The sequence below is a fragment of the Canis aureus genome, chromosome 25 (genome assembly GCF_053574225.1).
Source record: "Canis aureus isolate CA01 chromosome 25, VMU_Caureus_v.1.0, whole genome shotgun sequence".
Classification (NCBI taxonomy): Eukaryota; Metazoa; Chordata; class Mammalia; order Carnivora; family Canidae; genus Canis; species Canis aureus.
Genome location: NC_135635.1, coordinates 45,796,638 through 45,818,417, shown reverse-complemented (window position 1 = coordinate 45,818,417; position 21,780 = coordinate 45,796,638). Strand labels below are relative to the sequence as shown.

The following is a 21,780-nucleotide window of genomic DNA, read 5'->3' as shown; positions in this document are numbered from 1 at the left end:
GGAAAACAGTTTGAGAAACCTGAACCCCAAGTTGCCTAGATGTAAGAGACTGGCCTTTGATTCCTGGAGGTTTCCATTGGTTCTAAGATACTGAGACTATGCTGGACACTAGTGTCTTGGATTTCACTGGCTCAGCTGGAGGCAGCCGCAGCAAGAGGTATTTCAACTCTCGAGTCTCTCTGGACCTATTTTCCTTGAACATCAGTCCCTACTTCTCACCATGTTGTTGGCAGATTCTCTGATCATTTCTACATTTCAGTGGATGGGTTTGTGTGCGGCTAAAGCTCCAGGGATCTTGCAACTCTAGGCGTAAGTACATCTGCCCGAGCACTCTCTGAAGGGTAAGCCAATGTCCGTGCAGGGAACATCTGTGCTATTGTGGGAGGAAAGGTCAGGCAGGATCCTGGAGTCATTGGTCCCTTGGGGTCGTGTGAGGGGCACCTGCTCACAGTGCTTTCTAGGTGTCCCCCACTGCCATCCTCCCGGGGAAATGACAGACCTTGCTAAGGTTCTCACTTGCATGGATGGGCCCCCCTCATCTGGGGCTCCTAAGGCCAGGGGCTAGGACTATCGTGGTCCAACACAGGGAAGACAGAGTGGAGTCTTCAGATTTGCCCTAATCATGGGAGGTGTGTAGCCTGTGGGGTGACGGCTGAAAGTATGGGCTACCTGGTGATGAACCAGGTGCAAGGGCAGGACTGTCTTCTGAGAGATGTCTCCCGCTTGATTCTTCTGCCGCTTCAGACATTCCAGGTGGAAGGAGGCCCTTCGACCTGCAAAGGCAGCCAAAGAACTGTGATCAGTTCAGGGAAAGGGAACACAGGTCTGCGAGGGTCATACCCTGGGGGCGTATGGAGGCGTGCTGGTGGGCCTGGAGTGACCTCCTCTCTACTGTTTGCCCCTCCTAGCACATGGCATCTGGCCAAGTCCCATCCCTGCAAGCCCTGCCTCAGAAGCCCATCTCATTGCTCCGGAAATCTGCCCAGCCACTGCATAGGGGTTGTCAGTCACCCAAGTGCCTGACTGGTCACATCTGGAGAGAGAAGTGTATTTACCCAGGGAGGCAGAGCGGAGGAAACCCCTCTTTGGAGATTGCCGAACGTCCCTCTTGTCTTCCTCAGGTGGTGTTAATTGCCGATTTTCATCATCCTGATAGGACAGCCTGGAACACAGAACTCCTGGGGCTTATTCTGGGAGGCCGAGCAGTGCCACCCCGTAGGGACAGCTGCCGTCCTCTGGAGGCAGTCTGCTTTTTTTTCCTTATTGAAGGGAACCCCTGCTTTGTGCTTTCATAAAGGCTGGGGGATGGGGCAGCCGGAACTCGCCACTCCACCAGCCTAGGCCTGGCTTCTGGCATCACAGATGTTTCCAGCTCCTCATCCATAGCCTCTCTGCTCATCAGCCTCGCATTTCTGATTTGAGACAGTAGAGGGACTCTTGAGTCAAAGTTGGTGAAAAATTTCAGATGAACAAGATTCTTTTCAGGAATAGTTTGGGCTCCTCTGTTTACATATGTGGATGCAATTTTCATGAATACTCCCAACTTCAGCCCAAACTTCTCCCTCTCCCCCTAGTTTCTCCCCGGCCAGCCCCCTTCATCATCAAGGGACAGAAGCAGTTGCCTATGGACAACTATCCAGTCAGCTGATCAGTGAACAGCAGAGCTGTGAGGGGCCTTAGGGGGCATCCGTCTACATGCTGGTGGCTAGGCCATTTAATGGGGGCTCACAATGAGAAATATACTGTACAGAGTCCCATATACATAGAAACACCTACTCGAACTTAACTTCTTGAACCATACTTACCTTCATTGCATGCCTTGCCCTCTGGTGGTTTCTATACTACCTTAGTCTATTCTATTTCGCTAAACAATATCAGTTGCAACCCATAAGTTGATTTCACAGTCCCCAGGGGGAGTGACCTGCAGTCCAAGAAGAGGGGTGCATGCTAACCCTTCATTTTACAGATGAGGCCACAGACTCCGTCCCTGATGTGACTCCACAGGCTTTGAGACTGTGTGGCCTTCCCTGCTCCTAGAATACTGGCTTTGAGCCTTTGTAGATGTGCAGGAAATTTTCTGACTAAAGACCTCCAAACCTTTCCTCTCATTCTCAACATGGTAAGCTCTTCCTATTATATTTTCTTCTTATGAAAATTGTACCCACTCTTGAAGACCAGCTTCTGTTTGATCTTGTGCCAGGTGCCTGTTAAGGTCACCTTGACCTGCTTTGAATGTCTGTCCCTTTCATTGTTACGCCTCTTCTGAGATTTTAACTGGTTTGTAAAATATCTTTGAGTGCCGAGGCCGGTTTATTCATGATCTAGCAGAGTGCCGGGATGCACTAAGCACTCAATAAGAGCTAAAATGAGTTGAAGCGTATGCTTTTCCTGATTTCTATGGTGTATGGCCATGTAAAAAATTTGCAGCCTCTAAAAATTGAAAGGCTGAGGGCTGGTCCTTCCTTATTATAAGGTGCTTTTAAGAAAGATTCTAAAACAATGCACCTTAAACTTTATGAACACAACTCACAGTCATAAATACATTTTATGAGACTCAGTACACTCACATACATATTGGCAATTAAACAAATATTTCATTAAATATTACCTTTGTGACATTGGATACACTGTTATCTATTGTCTTATTCTAACCTATGCTATTCTGTATATTCTGTACTATGCTGTTCTTTCTTTTAAAGTGCTGATCACGGCCTGGACTTCTGGCACCTGATGGGGGCTTCTGGGGGGCAGATATAGAGTTGTCTCTTGTATCTCTTGGTTGATTCCAGAATCCTCTGCTCTTCAGCCCCCACAGAGAAGCCGTGCCTAGATCAGGGAAGAGGCTGGCTGGGGCTGTTGATAATAAGGGGCCAGTAGAAAACGAACCAAGACTAAGAACCCAGCGGGGGGCATCAGCTCAAGCAAATAACTCCAGCCCTCAGAAGCCTTCAGCCTCTAAAAACCGTGGGAAGAGTCTGAGCAGTTACTGGCTGATGATGTCAGAGCCAGAAAGCTGACTAGACATGGTATTGATGTGATGTGCAGCACCGGGGATCTTAAAGCACAGCCCAAGGAGACAGCATGCTGGGATGGTGTTCGCGACTCTGAGGCCCAAAACTTCCTTGGAGCCATGAAGCCTTCTAGCATAGCAACTGTGAAGAACCCGGCATTTCAGGACTTAACGAGGCCTGTGAGAGAGGCATCCCCAGACCACACACAGTTTGAGAAAAACAGTCCCCGTTATGACCCATCCAGCAAAAAGACAATCCCAAATGGTCCGTGTGGATGTCCAGTTTGTTCAGATGGTTCATCATCCTGGCAGCTGAACTCAAAACCCTTCGCCAAGCTCACAGAGCTGCTGGAGGCCTCTTAAAAAACAGGGCTGTCTTCACTCGCTAGACACTTTCAATTGAGCCCCTGACCTGAGAGGAATTTGATTTTATTTTGAGGCTGGAGGAAAAGGAACCAAGTTAACTGGGACACAGTTGCTGGAATGGGCAAGAAAGACAGTCCCCCAGAAAACTCAAGCTTTTATAAAACAAAAGAAGGTGTGAAGAGGCCTGCTTGTTATGTTCATCTGGGTTTGTGTATACAGGTGGTGTTCACGTACCTTTGCAATAAAACATTAAAATAAAAAAGTGGTGATTGTCACAACCTAAGTAAACGTCACAACCTGCTAATGGGGTCTAGACCTGTAGTTAAAAAAAAAAACCCATCACTTAAAAATTCCATCACTGACCAAAAAAATATATTAAAAAAAAAAAAGTATCTGCCACTGTTTGCCAACAGTGCCCTCTGCTGGGTGGCTTTAGTGTTAAGTACTTTCACGAACATTTGTCAATGCTTGTGTACTGAGCCTTATTATAAAATATACTTATGACTGTTGTTTTTATTTAAAAAAGTTTATGAAACAATGTTTTGAAGTCTTCCTGAAAGCACTGTATCACGAGGAAAGGCCAAGCTAACCAAAGACAGTGTGTGTAACGTGTGTATAGGTGTGTGTATGTGTGAACACGTGCATGCTCATATACATGTATGTACACATATGTACACGCGCGCACATGTATGTGTACGTGTGTAAATGCATGTGCATATGTGTATGCGAGCATGTGTGTGCATGCATGTGTGAGCACGTGCATGTGCATATACATGTGTGCATGCGTGTGCACATGCATGTATGTGAACATGTCCATGCATATGCATATACGTGTGTACATGTATGAAGGTGCAAACATATGCGTGTACATACATGTGCACGCATGTGCGTATGTGTATATACGTGTGTGTATGTGTGTGAACGTGCACATGCACGTGTACATGCATGTGCACACAGTACATGTATGTGTGAACATGTGTAGATACCTGTGCGTACATGCATGTACACATGCATGTGTACATGTACACACATGCGAACATGTACATATATATGTGTATGCGCAACACATGTGTATATGCACGTGCACGAGTGTACTTGTATGTGTGAACATGTGCACATGCACGTGTATGTGCGTACATGCATGTGAACATGTGCATGCGCACATGTATGTGTATATACGTGAAAATGCGCACACATGTGTACATGAACGTATACATGTGTACATATATTGTGAACATGTGCATGCTCATGTGTATGTGTGTATATATACGTGTGTGTATGTGTGTATGTGTACGTGTGTGCATGTGTGTGAACATGCACACACGTGTGTACGTGTTTGTGTGTGGGGGCGGGGGGCATACATGCATCTCCCTAATAAGGTGATAGATGTTTGTAGGCTCTCTTCTGATATGCAATCTCCTTTCCCCAGGCGATACCCAGCGCAGGGATCCCAGGGGGCTGCCCTTCACCCCCAGAGCCTGTCCTACATGTGGGCTGGCCTGGGGCTGGGGCAGCAGAGCTCACATCTCTGTGGAGATCAGGCTGGGCTCACTGCAGTACTCGGCGTCTTCGCTCATCTTCACGTCATAGGTCTCGTCCTGAGAGACCTCCTCCTGACACACCATGGCTATCTGGCTCTCCCGGGAGTGGCACCTGAAGTGTCCAAGGGGGAGATATGTAGTCAGAACCTGCTAATCCCCATCATTCCCTCAGCAGGTGAGGTGTCACATGCACACATACTCACACGGTGAACACACACACACATGCCCACATACACACAACCGCTGTGGCCTCTTCTTCCCTGATGAAGCAGCAGAGCCACGGAAGCAGTAAGATCAAGATGAGGATTCCATGTGGAACAAGCATCTCTGGGTTAGAACCCAAGGAGATCTGAGTTCTGACTCTAATTCAGGTGCCCTCTGGCAGAAGTCACTGGCCCACCCCATGCCTCAGTATACCCATCAGTAAAACTGGAGTAACATATGCCCTGCTTGACTCAAAGGCTTATTGTGAGTAACAAATGAAGTAGCAGATGAGATGGGGTTTGAAAGGTGGAAAGGACCAGCTTTTAGAACAGGGTCCTGGGCTGCTCTGTCCAGGTTGGGGTGGGCCCTGAAAGGGCTGTCCTCTCCCTCTGCTAGAGATAGCCAGGCCTCTGGGTGCTGATTGGGCAGAGCTGGGAAGTTCCTGGTGTCACATTCTGCCACATCTTTGGGTTTGACATGGGCTCCTTGGAGTGACGGCACAGACAAGAAGCCTCACATCGATGGGTTTGTTCTCCTGGGCAGTCACCCCGAGTCCCTGCTGAGCTCGAGACCCTCCTGCACCAGGGTGTGCCTAGGATTATTCTGCTCACCCTTCAGGCCAGGGTCTCCTGCTCATTTGGACATGTCTTCTTAGCTCTGGTCCAGGTGTATTCTCCCTTTTCCCGTCTGTACCTTCCTCTGTTTTTCTTCCTACTGATCCTGAATGCTGGGGCCCACTTTACTCCCAAACCCGTGAAGATCCCATTTTATCCTCTCAGGGCTGAGTGCTGGATCAAAGCCCTAGATTTGACTGGTGGCCTGTGAGCTGTTACAACTCAAGAAGCTACCCTTCCGGGGCACCTACCAGGTTGTCCGGAGCAGGCCCTAACGGATGGCTGCCCATCCCATGGTAAGGACAGATGAAATGTTGAAGGCTCTTGATTGGTGGGAAGAGAGGGATGTGAGACGAGTTTTAGGGAGGTATAATGGAATGATCTCGAGACAGAGAATGGTGGCAGGCGGGCAACACCACTTCTTGGAGGCTGCTGTGTACATGACATGCTGGCCCAGCCCCAGCAACAGCAAGGCCATTGCTATGGCCACTGCACTTAGCCTTGAACTACGCCATGAAGGATGAGGCCCCAGAGCTACAACTTTGGTTAAGATTTTCCTCCTCACCAAGCTGAAGCTTATGGTCTTGAGTGTTGTTTTTATCACTGTACTGGGAAGGGAGAGAGCTGATGCTTAGTGAGTACTTACTATGTTCTAAGCATTTTTTTTTATATGTTCTAGGCATCGTGCTAGGTGCTTTGTGTATACCATATTTCACGGATAGAGGTATCTGTGGGGAGAGGAAGAAAACCCCCTGATGTGTCTCTAAAAACCACTGTCCCTTCATTTAATATGGAACATAGTTTAATAGGAAGATACCCTTTGAAGGAGATGTTAGCTCACAGTGAGTTGCTAATGATGGACACAATGAGCCTTCCTTAAGACGAGGTCTTGATCAGCAGAGCAAGGGAGAAGGTGGCACTAGGACAGAGTCCCTGGAGGTCATAGGGGGTTTGCAGAAAAGTGAGGGGACCACCAGGACAGGCATGGGTCAGCCACTTGAATTTTGATGTTCCCCTGTGCAAAGCTACCCTTTCAGATCAGCATACAAAATCCAGCGCTGAGCACACTGCCCTGTGCATAGAAGGCCTTAGTATATATCTCTTGAGTAGAAGGACTCACCCAACACTGCTTTTGGGTGGTTTAAGCAGCCGTTCTTCCAGACAGTGAGGTAGACCGATGGCCAACGTCACTTGGCTGTCATCAGACACCAATGAGTGCCCAGGCCATGTAAGCTTACACGAGGTCACTTGAAAATGTGTTAAGAAGGGAACTGAAAGCCAGGGGGCCAGTATGCTGGCTCCTTAGATGAAAGCAGCTTCAGGACATTTGTCCAGAAAGACACTCACACTTCACGATTATTTTCTAAGCTCGTGAGCAGGAGAGATGTGCCCAAAAACATGGTATGCTGGCGATCTGCCTAGCCTTCTGTGGCTGTGGTGGGGGTGCTGTCCTGCCCTGTAAGAGCAGCTCCACTAAGGCGGAGGGGGCAAGATGCAGAGGCGAGTCCTCTCCCACCCGGCCTTGGGAACCCAGAACTGTTGATAGAAACAGAGAGGAGACCCTTTAGGACCAGGCTGTGCTTCCTGAGGCCCAGAGCATGGAAGGAGGCACCTACCGTCTCGGTATACCATAGCAATGTGTCCTGGAGCACCAGGGGTCAGAGGGTGGGGGAAAAAGCATGTGTCAGGAGGTGGGAGAGATCAGCCAAATTCCCAGGAATGATCCCACACTGGGGCAAGCGGGCGAGTGCTATGGCAAAGGCCTCCTGCCACCAAGATGCCTCTCCCAAGAGGGTTGAGAAGGGTGTAAAGAAGAGGTGGTAGCTCCATTCCCACCCTAAGCAGGCCAAAGGCCAGGTTTGTGCAGATTTGGGAAAGGCCGGGGGAACAGTCTATTGTGTAGCCAGGATACCAACATCCTGGGGATCAGGGGCTGGGTTCCTCTGCTTGGGGAGCATGAGAGAGCACAGGAGGTCTGTCCAGAAGTACACACCACAGGACACTCGACTGCCACGGGGCCATGCGCCTTCCCCCAAGGGTGGCTACCACACGTCGTCAAGGGCAAGATCAGGAGGCAGCATTTGCCTATCTCTCAAGAGGGGAAGGGGCAGCAGCCTCCACCCCAGCTTGAGGGGTGAGTGGTAGTTCTGGGGGCCAGACTCTACCCCCATGCACTCGGGGCCCCTGCACATGGGCCCTGGACGCTCACCCTCCCGCTTACCTCTTGGAGCTGAGCTTCCATGCAGCCTCCTGCACCCGGCCGGCAGGAGACAGGGGGGTTCCGTGGCCCTCGGCGGTGCTGGCAGCGCCAGGGTAGCCAGAAGGCGGGGGGAAGCGGCCCAGGCCAGTGTTGTTGGCATTGTTGATGTTGGCATTCGAGCCGGTGGATGAGTAGCTGCTGGGGGTGAAAGTGGAGTCCACCAGTTTCTCGTGGGATGGTGACTCGGCATCGCCTTGGCTGTTGGCCGCCTTATTGATGTGCAGTGGGCGCTGGGTGGTGAAGGTCTGGGGGAAGGCGCTCCTGCCGTCGCTTTGGTAGTAGCTGACGTGGTTGCCGAACAGGCCACCGGCCCTCTGGAGGCAAGACGGGAGGGGTGGGTGGAGGAGAAGGTTGTCTGCCTTCCAGAGAGCGCGGCCCCACTGGGCAGCAAGGGCACTCGGGGAGCTCTTCACCTGCATGGCCTGGCAGCTGGAGAGGGAGGGACCCATGGGGTCCCCTCTGAGACTGCTGGGGCACCAGGGAGGGACCTCTTGAGGGAACTGGTCTGGCAGGAAGGCTGCTGCCCTGGGACTTTCCCGCAAACCCCCGAGGACTGAAATTAAGTTTCAGGGATCAGTGTGGGATGGCGAGCTTTGGCTACTGCCAGTCGCTTGGTTTGGCAGCTGTGAGTCTGCCAGGCACTGGGAGGGCTGTGGGCAGAGGCACCAGAGGTTCTAATGAGAATTTTAAAAATGGAGATCCAACCGGCTCGTTGAGCTAGAAACTATGTTGGCCAAATGGTTTTGAGAATAAGGAGGACACACTGACTCCATTAATTATACTATGGCCTTCTCACCCCCGGCAGGATTCTTAGAGATTTCAAATCGGGGCCCACTGTTCTTTTCCCCTTCCTTGTCCTGGGGTGAGTGGGCAAGTAGCTATCGGCTTGTTGGTCTGCGGGGTCTCACTGGGGCAGGGTTAGCATGGCGCTGTGTCCCTGAGGCCATTCGGTGACAGACATTTCACAGTGATGAGAAGGAGGATGGTGATGACAGGGCAGCCACGGGCAGGGCAGGCTGTCTTCCCTCCCCGTGTCCCCACGGCGCAGGACCCCTGAGCCGGGGCTTGCAGGGCAGCTGTGAGCAGGGCTCTGGTGCTGTCCTGGTCGGTGGCTTTAGAGGGATTTTAGCCAAACACCTTCGGGGTCCACAGGGACCACAGTGAATGCAGAGAACAGGATGTAAGAGTTCCACCATTCTGGGAGAGTCGGGTTGTTTTTCACTATTCGAACTGACTCAGCCTCCCTATCCAGGAGAGGAGAGGGAAAGAAGGTTGGAGGGGACTTTTGTGATCTGGAGAACACATGCTTATCTCAAGGGGACAATTGCGGCTGGGCTCTACTCCTCTGCTGCCATGTGGGGAACATAAGTCAGATTCTCTGATTTTTAAAAGAGAAGTCAGAGGTCTAGATTTTTATTTGAATGTATCAGATTTCTGAAAGTTGGCAAACAAAATAGGTCTGCAGGTTAGAAGTGGCCAAGTAGATGCTTCTCCTAGGAAATATTTCCCTTAAGAAAACGGCCCCTTCCCTCTTTCTCCGAAAGCCAGTGACATTCTATGAGTTGCCATGTCCTGGGAGCCCAGGCTTCAGATGGAGTCAGACTTGGAGAGGGCAGAGGGATAGGAAGTAGCTGAGTGGGAACAATTTGGAATCTGCCAGAGAGCTCAGGGCTTTCTCCCTGGATTTTCTTGGCAGAATGCCAGCCCACCCTCTTGCTTCAAACTGAACCTTATAAAAGAGAGCACTCCTGTGGCATCCACCTACCCTGAAGATGTCGTCTTCAGAGGCAGCAGACACAGCCTCCTTCATGGCCTTGTCCAGCTCCTCCTCAGCCGTCAGATCTCCAGAGATGGCCCGTCGGATCTCAGGCCCAATGTCATGCAGCGTGCGCAAGCCAGCCTGAAACCCAGAGGGACAGCCAGCCGCCTGACCCACCACCTCTGCATAATGCAGGTGGGCCTCCCAAGGGTTTATCTGTGTGAGCTAACCAGGATGTGCTTCGGGGCCTTGCTTGTCTGCCTCAGAGTGGAAGAATCCATTTCTCCACCCAAGAAGGATAAAGGCACGTTGGGACGGGGCTTGGAACAGGCAGGACTGAGGAAGGCAAGGTGTGTGGGAAGCAGTGTGTTCCCCCTTTGGAAAGGCTTGGAGCTTTCTGAAAGTTTCCTTCTGGAGAGACCTGGTCTCCAGCCCACTGCTGAGACCCCTGGCCAGAGGTTGGAAGAATGTGACCAGGCCCTTCCTTAGGGTGTGGATCCCTCTCCTCGCCCCTTACCTGCAGGGATAGGGCGTTCCTCTGGGAAGGCTTGCCCACCAGGCCCTGTTCTTTGCGCTTCTTGAATTTCCGGAAGTACTCCTGGATCAGGAAAGTAGCATAAAACTTGCCAACCGTGACCTCATCATCTGAGACAGGAGAAGAGAGGACAGAGGGGAGGTTATGGGGGAATTCAGTTGGGCTTCATTCACTGTTTTCAGCATCCAAGCTTTCTTAAGGTTTTTAGACTTAATTTTTTCAAAAAGAGGTAGTCCATTCACATGGTTCAAAAAGGCAAAAATATATTAAAAGGTGTACAGTGAAAAGTCTCTCTCCCACCCTTCCCCCATCTGCCTAGTTACGATCTTTTAATAGATAAGCTTTCTAAAATTAACTCCTTATTTTTCCAGAGAATCTTTCTGCAAATAAACAAACGTGTTCTTAGCCTCTTTTTTTTTTTGTAACAGAAGTAGCCTGTTGTCAAAATTCTCACCTTGCTTTAAAAAAAGCAAAAAGGCGTAAAAAACCCTTAAAAAAGTAAAAAACAAACAAACAAAAAACAAACCTGACATAGCTCACTAATTTTTTTTGATCCCAAAACTTGAGGTGCCCATTATAAATTGACCAGTACCCTAAGCACAAACAGCTCTACTTAAAAATGAGGTTTGGTAGAAGTACCTTTCTTCTCTGAGTTTTGGTTTTTCTTTCAACCAGACAGATTGGGTTTTCTTACCATGTGGTTTGGCTGGGCCCCTGCTGGGCTTACCCCCAAGTCACACACGACACAATCAGCCTCTGTGTTGGGAATGAACCAGGTGGTGGAGAAGCCAATGAATCTCCAAGGACAACCCTACATGTCCTACAAGTAGCTTTCTTCTCAGGGAAATGGTCCCACAGGACAGCTGGTAGGTTAGACACAAGGGTCTGAGATGGTTCTCCTACTCCTAGTTGTCCCTTAAGAATAGCCAAGTCACAACAATCATGACCTTCCACATGGCAAACGCCTCATTCCCGTGTGGGAAAGAAAAATCTGAGTCCTCTGTCTAGAGTAGTCAGTGAGGAAGAGCTGCAGGGCAGAAAGAGCATGGATTTCTTTTGCCCCTCAGACCTGGGTTTGAATTCCGAATCTGCCGGGTACTCACCCTATAGCCCTAGGTCAGCTACATAGCTTCTAAGAACTTCAGTTTCTTGAGCAAACTTCACAGAAATGTTATAAGGATTAAATAATGTATGCAAAACATCACGTGGTGTTTGGCCTGTCTAGGTAAATGACTTTTCACTGAGCTCTAGTCTTGCTTCCCTTTGGGAAGTGGTTCTCAATGGGGCTGGTGTCACATTTTAAGGAGTAATTTGGGAACGTGTGGGATTTTTTTAGTTGTCATAGTGTGCTGTAGGCATTAGGTGGTTCGAGATGTGTGCCTTATAACACAGGCATGCTTTGCACAACAAATGATAGATTTGCATTCTGCTAGATGTTCATGTGGGGAAATAGCCTGTTTATAATTACCTGAGCTAAGCACCTAGCTTCATTTTACATATGATCAGAAAATAATTTTTTGCCTGGTTTTAATATACCCAGAATTTTCCAGGAATATAACTGCTGCGTAAATTGATAGAAAACCATATTTTACTTTGTTTCTGCTTCACCAAGATGGCTTTACATTTTGGAAAGTTGTATCCCTGATAGCAATGCTCCTTGTGGTATCTGAGTCACCTGCTGTACCTGACCCACTTATATCAGTCTGCATATGTTCTATGTACATGTGTATTATATTATTTGTGCATGTATGTACGTATATGTATGTATACATGTGTATATATTATATTATTTAATATGCTTAGTTATCCTTTACTTCAAAATGACAAATACAAAAAAAGTCAACATAGATAGTATTGTCTTACTCAATATAAGTGGATGCATGAAAGTATTTAATCAGTTAACTGTAACTTCTGGCATAGTGCCATAACCCATGTCTGAGCATGTATATATTGAAAAACATTTGACTTTAATGTATTTCATATTAAAGTGTTATATTTATATTTTGGAAATTATATCTGTTGGAAGGTTATAATTTTCATTCAGGATAGTAGTAGGTACATTATAAACTGTTCATTATAAAAAGGGGCTCTGGTTTTGACAGGGTAGAGAAGTATTACCCTAGGAAAAATGAAAAGAGTTTCAACCAAGAGGTGATCTCGGAGGAACTCTTATTCTGGGTCCTCATTATTTCCAGAGCAACCTTCCTGGTAGTTTATGGGGAAACCTATACTTTGCAGAGTTCCCTTGGAAATTCTGGTCTGTGAAATGCATGATTAGACCAGATTTCCAACCTGATATCTTGTATCTGAGTTTGTGAAGGCATGGCCTTCACCTTCATCCCTTCCAACCAGTAGGGCCTTGGAGCCCCATGGGATGGGCCTGGGGGAAAGCAGGCCTCCCACAAGCCTCATGGACTCAGAAACCAGGCAAGAGCCAAGAGGGTGGAGATCCAGGGAGCACTTACCACCTGCTGGAGGCACCACTTGGTCCAGCAGTTTCATGCTGGTTCGCTTCCAGATCTTCTTGATTATGGCCCGCAGCTCCTCGTTGGCTTGTTCTAGGTTCCCTGGGGGCAGAAAGATGCAAGGCTGAAAATGATCATCAGCCCCTTGGGGGCCCTCCCGTGCATAGGTAGGTCCCTCTGTGCAGACTGGGAAGTTCCTCTGGTGGCACCTTTGCCCACAGAAAGTCCTGGTCTATCATCTTCACTTTCTTTCTCTCCAGTCTGCACATTGTCACCTCCATCTTCTTTCTCTTTGTATTGCTCTCCATGCTCCTACTTCCCCTTCCCTCCGTTCCCTGTCCAGTGCCATTCCTTTCTCTTCCTCCCTGCCTGCTTCTTGGGCCAGCCAGTGGCAACCCTTCAACCCCACATGCTGCTTCCTCATGAGTGGCACTTGGAGCGGACCAGATAACTTGGCCGGACTGAGCTCAATGACCACCTGCCAGAGTATGAGTGGCTGCTCTGGTGCACGGCACTTCTCATGGACCTCCATGGGTGATCAAAAGTTTTCCCCCACACAAAGCATCCATATGCAGGGGGACCTTGAGGTCAAAGCTCGTTGCTGAGTGTCCTGTGAGGAATAGGTGGCAAAATGTCAATGTAGAAGCAGGAATCAGAACACACTGGGTTCTGTTTTGGAGCTTCTCTGGGTCTACTTTCTCGACTGGTGAAACAGGCTTAATTTGGCGCCTATCCCATGTGGCCTCTGGGACACTGGTGGTATAGTAGCTGTAAGAGAGGATGTGATGGGCAGTAGTCTAAGATTCTCTTAAGTTATCTCCCATCACCACTGATATATATACACACACCCTACTTGGTCCCTGGGCTATGATGGATTTTACTCCTGTGATTAGATTATATTATGTGGCTCCTATTGCCTTAAAATAGGGAGATTATCTAGATGGACCTGACCTAATCACATGAACTCTTTAAAAGTAGAGAGTTCTCAGGTGTAGATTTCCAGTTAGAAAATAAGTAAATCATGGAATGCAATGTACAGCATGGTGACTATGGTTAATATTGCTGTACTGCATGTTTGATAGTTGCTAAGAGAGTAAGTCTTAAAAGTTTTCATCATGCACAAAATTGTAACTATATATGGTGGTGGATGTTAATGAGATTTACTGTAGTGATCATTTCTTAATATATACAAATATGTAGTCATTATGTTGTACATCTGAAATTAATATGTTATATGTAAATTATGCTTCAATAAAAAATAAAACTAATAAAAGAAGTAATACATGAAGGAGATCAAAAGATAAAAGTAGAGACTTGTCCCCAGTTGGGAGCAGGAGGAGTGAGAGGTGACTGCTGTGGCCTGGGAGAAAGCACACACAGATGCTGTGAATTGAATGGAGAGAGGCAGCCTCTAGGGGGCCCTATGGTTCCCAGCTGAGAGGCAGTCCTACAATGGCAAGAAATGAATTTTTCCAAAAATGCGATAGGAGCCTCTGGAAGAGGACACATCCTCGTCAGTATCCTGATTTTGGCTTGGGAAGACTCTTAGCAGAGAACTCAATTAATCCATGGCTGGACCCCCACCTACGGAACTGTGGGCTAATGACTAGGTGTTGTTCAAGCCAAAGAATTTGTGGTAATTACACAGCAATAGGAAACAAATATAGGGATGTTTATTGCTACTACACAGGAGAAGCAGCAAAGTTGAGAGCTCTGGTGTTAGATTGTCTAAGTGGCAATCTGCCCTGTGGCCACACCAGAGAGGCTCCCAACAGGAGTAAGCAGAGGTGGCAATGGATGGACAGTGATGGGCCCCTGAGTCCCCTGTCAGATCCAAACAGTACATGGAGCCAGATGACAGTCCTGGGCATTCCAGTTATAGAGGCAATCCTTCATGGTTAAGTGTCCTTCCTGGTTAAGGTAGTTAGTGGTTTCTGACATATGCAATAAAAGAGTCCTAATTAAAATAATGCTCAAATATGCTTGCTTATTTTCTGTAGTGGGTTAAATTCATTCACCAAATTCATGTCCACATGGAACCTTAGCATGTGGCCTTAGTTGGAAATAGGGTCTATTGCAGATGTAGTGGGCCCTACATCCAGTACTACTGGTGTCTGTATAATAAGAGAAGAAGATGCAGAGAGACACAGGGAAGAAGGCCATGTAAGAGGGAAGCAGAGACTGGAGTGATACCACTGTGGCCAAGGAACACCAAGCACTGCTGGCCCCCACCAGAAGCTAGAAGAGAAGTGTGGAACAGTTTTTTCCTTGAGCCCCTGGGAACAAAGCCCATTGACACTTCTTCCACTCAGTAGGTTGTCTTTTCATTGTTGATTTCCTTCACTCTGTGAAACTTCAGTTTGATGTAAGTTCATTTGTTTATTTTAGCTTTTTGTCCTTGCCTGAAGAGACTGGTCTAACAATATTGCTAAGACCGATGTTGAAGAACTTACTGCCTATATTTTCTTCCAGGAGTTTTATGGTTTCAGGTCTACATTCAAGTCTTCATTTAAGTTTAGTGTATGGTGTAAGACAGTGGCCCAGTTTTATTCTTTTGCATGTAGCTGTCCAATGTTCCCAACACCACTGATTGAAGAGACTTCCTCATTGTATATTCTTGCCTCTTTTGTCATAGGTTAATTGATCATATATGTGTGGGTTTTTTCCTGGGCTTTCTATTCTATTCCATTGATCTATGTGTCTCTGTTCATGCTGGTACCATACTGTTTTTGATTAATACAGCTTTGCAGTATAGTTTGAAATCATGGAGCATGATACCTCTAGCTTTGTTCTTCTTTTTCGAGATTTCTCTGGTTATTTGGATTTTTTTGTGGTTCCATAGACATTTTGGGATACTTTGTCCCAGTTCTGTGAAAAAATGCCATTGATATTTTGATAGAGATTACACTGAATCTGTAGATTGCTTTGGGCATTATGGACATTTTAATAATATTAATTCTCTCAATCCATGAGCACAAAAGATCTTTCCATTTATTCATGTCTTCAATTTCTTTCATCAATTTTTTTAAATAAAGATTTTATTTACTTATTTGAGAGAGGGAGAGAGAACACAAGCGAGAGGAGGAAGGGCAGAGGGAGAGGGAGAAACAGACTTCCTGCAGACTCCCTACATCAGGTGAGCCTGATGCAGATTCTATCCCAGGACCCTGAGATCATGACCTGAGCCAAAGGCAGATGCTTAACCCACTGAATCACTCAGGTGCCCCACTTTCATCAATGTCTTTTTTTTTTTCATCAATGTCTTAAACAGTATTCAGAGTACAGGTCTTTCACATCCTTGGTTGAATTTATTCATAGATATTTCATTATTTTTGATGCAACTGTAAATGAAATTGTTTTCTTTTCTTTAGTGATAGTTACTAGTGTTCAGAAACACTGATTTCTTTTTTTTTCTTTAGAAACACTGATTTCTGTATATTAATTTTGCGTCCTGTCACTTTACTGAATTCATTTATTAATTCTAACAGATTTTGGTGGAGTCTTTAGGGTTTTCTCTATATTGTATCATGTCATCAGCAAATAGTGACAGTTTTACTTTTTCCTGTCCAATTTCGATGCCTTTTATTTCTTTTTCTTGCCTAATTGTTGTGGTTAGGACTTCCAAAACTATGTTGAATAAGAGTGGTGAGAGTGGATGTACTTGTCTTGTTCCTGATCTTACAGGAAGTAAGTATGAGTATGATGTTAGCTGTGGGCTTGTCATATATGGCCTTTATTATGTTGAGATACATTCCTTCTATACTCACTTTGTTGAGAGTTCTTTTTTTTTTTTGAGAGTTCTTTTTTTTTTATCATAAATGAATGTTGAATTTTGTCAAATGCTTTTCCTGCATCTATTGGGATGATCATATGATTTTTATCCTTTGTTTTGTTAATGTGAGGTATCACATTGATTAATTTGCGGATGTGGAACCATCCTTGCATCTCTGGAATAAATCTCACTTGATTGTGGTGTATGATCCTTTTAATGTATTGTTGAACTTTGGTTTGCTAATATTTTGTTAGGATTTTTACATCTATATTATCAGAGACATTGCCCTGTAATTTTCTTTCTTGTGGTATTTTTGTCTGGTTTTGGTATCAAGGTAATGCTGGCCTTGTAAAATAGGTTTGGAAGACTTCCTTCCTCTTCAATCTTTCGGAATAATTTGAGAAGAATAGGTACTAACTCTTCTTTAATTTTTGGTAAAATTGACCTCTGAAGCTGTCTGGTCCTGGACTTTTGCTTTATGGTAGCTTAAAAATTACTGTTTCGATTTTATTACTTGTAATTGGTATATTCAGATTTTCTATTTTTATGTGTGTGTGATTCAGTCTTAGAAGGTTATGTCTTTCTAGGAATTTATCCATTTCTTCTAAGTTTTCCAATTTGTTGGTGTATAATTGTAGTAATCTCTTATTTGTATTTCTGTGGTGTCAGTTGTAACTTTTCCTTCATTTCTGATTTTATTTATTTGGGTCCTCTCTCTTGAGTTTGACTATCGATTTTATTGATCTTTTCAAAGAACCAGCTCTTACTTTTATTATATTTTCTTTGTCCCCCCATCTTTATTTTATTTATTCCTACTCTGGTCTTTATTATTTCCTTCCCTCTACTAATGTTGGGCTTTGTTCCTCTTTTTCTAGTTCTTTTAGGTATAAAGTCAGATGATTTATTTGGGATTTTTCTTGTTTCTATTATTATGAATTTCCTTCTTAGAACTGCTTTTGTTGCATCCCATAGGTTTTGGAAAATTGTGTCTCCATTTTCTTTGTCTCAAGGTATTTCTAAAAATTTCCTGTTTGATTTCTTTGTTGACCCACTGGTTGTTTAGTAACACACTGTTTAGTCTCCACATGTTTGTGTTTTTTCCAGTTTTCTTTTTGTATTTAATTTCTAGTTTTTTTTTTTTACCATTGTGGTTGGAAAAGATGCTTGATGTGAAATTAGTCTTCTTCAACTTATTTGTTTTGTGACCTAACTATCCTGGAAATAGCACTTGAATAGACTGTGTATTCTGCTGTTTTGGATGAAATGTTCTGTATATATCTATTAAGTCCATCTGGTCTAATGTGTCATTTAAGGCCAATATTTCCCTATTGATTCTCTGGATTATTTATCCATTGGTTAAGGGGAATATTAAAGTTCCCTACTGTTATTATATTACTGTCAATTTCTCCCTTTATGTCTATTAATATTTTCTTTATATTTTTAAATGCTCCTATGTTGAGTGCATAAATATTTACAAATGTTATATCCTCTTCTTGGATTAAACTCTTTATCATTGTGTAATGCTCTTCTCTGCGTTTTGTTATAGTCTTTGTTATCTATTTTGTCTGATATGAGTATTGCTTCATCAGCTTTCTTTTTTGTTTCTGTTTCCATAGAATATCATTTTATTGTCTCTTCAATTTCAGTCTCTGTGTGGCTTTAGATCTGAAATTAGTCTCTTATAAGGCAGTATATAAATGGATCTTTTTAAAAAAATCTATTCAGCCACTGTATGTCTTTTGATTGGAGCATTTAGTCCATTTACACTTAATGTAATTATTAATAGGTATGTACTTCTTGTCATTTGGTCAGTTGTTTTCTGGATGCAATTCTTCTGTTTCATTTTTCTTCTTTTGGTCTCTTCCATTGTGTTTGATGGTTTTCTTTAGTTATGTTTGAGATCCTTTCTCTTTATTTATTTTTTGTTTACCTATTGTAGGTTTTGGTTTTTGGTTAGCATAAGGTTCATAAATATTGACCTATATATGTATAGCTGTCTATTTTAAGCTAATAGTCACTTCAGTTTGACACATCCTAAAAGCACTATTTTTTACCCCCCCCCAACATTTTATGTTTCTAACATCCTATTTGACATCTTTTAATTTTTTCAAAAAAGATTTATTTATTTATTTGTGGGGGGTGAGGAGGGACAGGGGGAGAGAGAGACTCTCAAGCAGATTGCCTGAACATGGAGCCAATGTGGGGCTTGATCTCATAACTCTGAGATTATGACCTGAGCGAAAATCAAAAGTCACATGCTTGACCAGCTGAGCCACCCAGGCACCCTTGCCATCTTTTCGTTTTGTGTATTACTTAACTACTTGCTGTAGTTATAGTTAAATTACTATTTTTGTCTTTTAATCTTCATACTATCTTTTTAAATTGGACAATTTACTGCCTTTACTATATGTTTTCCTTTACCAGTGAATTTTTTTCTTTCATATTTTTCTTATTTCCTGTTATAGCTTTTTCTTCTTTTGCTTAAAGAAGGCCCCGTAACATTTCTGGTATGGTTGGTTTAGTGGTGATGAATCCCTTTAACTTTTGCTTGTCTAGAAAACTATCTCTCCTTCAATTCTGAATGATAACCTTGCCAGCTGGAGTAGTCTTGGTTGCAGTGTTTTCTTTCAGTACTTTGAACATATTATCCCACTCACTTCTGCCATGCAAAATTTATGCTGAAAAATATGCTGACAGTCTTATGGGGGTTCCTTTGTACACAACAAGTTGTTTTTCTCTTGCTGCTTTAAAAATTCTCCCCTTGTCTTTAACTTTTATTTATTTTATTCTTGTAAAGATTTTTATATTTATTCATGAGAGACACAGAGAGAGAGAGAGGCAGAGAGAGAAGCAGGCTGCATGCAGGGAGCCCAATGTGGGACTCGATCCCGGGGCTCCAGGATCACACCCCAGCCTGAAGGCAGACGCCCAGCCACTGAGCCACTCAGGCATCCCTGTCTTTAACTTTTAGCAATTTAATTATAATATTTCTTGGTATGAGTCTTTTTGGGTTCATCTTGTTTAGGGATTTCTGTGTTTCCTGGAACTGGATGTCTGTTTTCTTCCCCAGGTTAGGGAAATTTTCAGCCATTATTTCTTCAGATAAGTTCAAATATCTTCAAATAGGCCTCCCTACTCCTTTCTGGAATTCCTATTATGTGAATGTTAGTACACTTGATGCTTTAAGAACTATTTTCATTTTTCAATTAACATATGTTATATTATTAGTTTCAGAGGTAGAATTTAGGATTCATCTGTTGCATACAACTGATGAATTATTTCAAGTGCCCTCCTTAATGCCCACCACCCAGGTACCCCACCCCCTTGACCTTCCCTCCAGCAACCCTCAGTTTGTTTCCTAGAGTTAAGAATCTCTTATGGTTTGTCTCTTTCTCTGTTTCTGTCTTATTTTATTTTCCCTTCCCTTCCCCTATGTTCATCTGTTTTAGTCCTTAAATTCCACATATGAGTGAAACCATATGGTATTTGTCTTTCTCTGACTGACTTATTTCGCTAAGCGTAATACACTGTAGTTCCATGCATGGCATTGCAAATGACAAGATTTCATTCTTTTTTGATGGCTGAGTAATATTCCATTATATATATGTAATATATATATATATATATATATATATATATATATAAAATGGAAATATATATATGTAAAACAACTTCTTTATCTATTTATCTGTTGATGGACATCTGGGCTCTTTCCATATTTTGGCCATTGTAGACATTGTTGCTATAAACATTGTGGTGCATATGCCCCTTCAAATCACTATGTTTGTGTCCTTTGGATAAATACTCAGTAGTGCAATTGCTGGGTCATAGGGTAGCTCTATTTTTAACTTCTTGAGGAACCTCCATACTGTTTTCCCGAGTGGCTGCACCAGCTTGTATTCCCACTAACAGCGTAAGGGGGCTCCCCATCCTCTGGATCCTCACCAACATCTGTTGTTTCCTGAATTGTTCATGTTAGTCATTCTGACTGATGTGAGGTGGTATTTCATTGTGGTTTTGATTTGTACTTCTCTGATGATGAGTGATGTGCACTTTTTCATGTGTCTGTTGGCCATGTATAGTTCTTCTTCGGAGAAATGACTGCTCATGTCTTCTGCCCATTTCTTGACTGGATTTTTAAATTTTTGGTTATAGAGTTTGATAAGTTCTTTATAGGTTTTGGATACTAGCCCTTTCTCTGATATGTCATTTGCAAATATCTTCTTCCATTCTGTAGGCTGCCTTTTAGTTTTGTTGATTGTTTCCCTTTTGTTTGTGCAAAAGCTTTTTATCTTGATGATGTTCCAATAGCTCATTTTTGCTTTTGTTTCTCTTGCCTTTGGAGATGTGTCTAGCAAGAAGTTGCTGTGGATGGGGTCACAGAGGTTGCAGCCAGTGTTCTTCTCTGGGATTTTGATGGATTCCTGTCTCACATTTAGGTCTTTCATCTATTATGAGTTTATTTTTATGTATGGTGTAAGAAAGTAGTCCAGTTTCATTCTTCTGCATGTGGCTGTCCAGTTTTCTCAGCACCACTTGTTAAAGAGATGGTCTTTTTTCCACTGGATATTCTTTCATTCTTTGTCGAAGATTAGCTGACCATAGAGTTGAGGGTCCATTTCTGGGTTCTCTCTTGTTCCATTGATCTATGTGTCTGTTTTTGTGCCAATACCATACTGTCTTGATGATCACACCTCTGTAATACAGCTTGAAGTCTGGAATTGTGATACCTCCAGCTTTGGTTTTCTTTTTCAACATTCCTTTTGCTATTTGGGGTCTTTTCTGGTTCCATACAAATTTTACGATTGTTCCAGCTTTTTGAAAAATGTTGAAGGGGCATTTTGATAGTGATTGCATTGAATATGTAGATTGTTTTGGTAGCATAGACATTTAAATAATATCTGTTCTTTCAATCCATGAGCATAGAATGTTTTTCCATTTCTTTATCTTTTCCTCAATTTCTTTCATAAGTACTGTTTAGTCTTCAGAGTATGGATCCTTTACCTCTTTGAGTAGGTTTATTCCTAGGTATATGGTTTTGGGTGCAACTGTAAAAGGGATAGATTCCTTGGTTTCTCTTTCTTCTGCTTCATTATTAGTGTATAGAAATGCAACTGATTTCTGTGCATTGATTTTATATCCTGCCACTTTGCTGAATACCTGTAACAGTTCTAGCAATTTTTAGGTGGAGTCTTTGGGGTTTTCTACATAGAGTATCAAGTCATCTGCTAAGAGTGAAAATTTGGCTTCTTTG

General features: G+C 44.1%; 1 protein-coding gene and 1 pseudogene across 40 annotated transcripts in view; one reads left to right on the top strand and one right to left on the bottom strand.

The window, feature by feature from the left end:
• Positions 1 to 21,780, bottom strand: part of CACNA1C (calcium voltage-gated channel subunit alpha1 C) — a 746,135-nt gene that overhangs the window by 7,954 nt on the left and 716,401 nt on the right. For all 40 annotated transcript variants that reach the window (XM_077871648.1, XM_077871650.1, XM_077871649.1 and 37 more), the window contains 7 exons: positions 12,755 to 12,856; positions 10,272 to 10,399; positions 9,761 to 9,895; positions 7,957 to 8,309; positions 4,901 to 5,029; positions 1,056 to 1,162; positions 670 to 773 (listed from right to left, as the gene is read on the bottom strand). In XM_077871648.1, coding sequence (XP_077727774.1) covers positions 670 to 773; positions 1,056 to 1,162; positions 4,901 to 5,029; positions 7,957 to 8,309; positions 9,761 to 9,895; positions 10,272 to 10,399; positions 12,755 to 12,856 — 1,058 coding nt within the window. The remainder of the gene's footprint in view (positions 1 to 669; positions 774 to 1,055; positions 1,163 to 4,900; positions 5,030 to 7,956; positions 8,310 to 9,760; positions 9,896 to 10,271; positions 10,400 to 12,754; positions 12,857 to 21,780) is intronic.
• LOC144297710 (thymocyte nuclear protein 1 pseudogene) lies at positions 1,625 to 3,595 on the top strand (annotated as a pseudogene).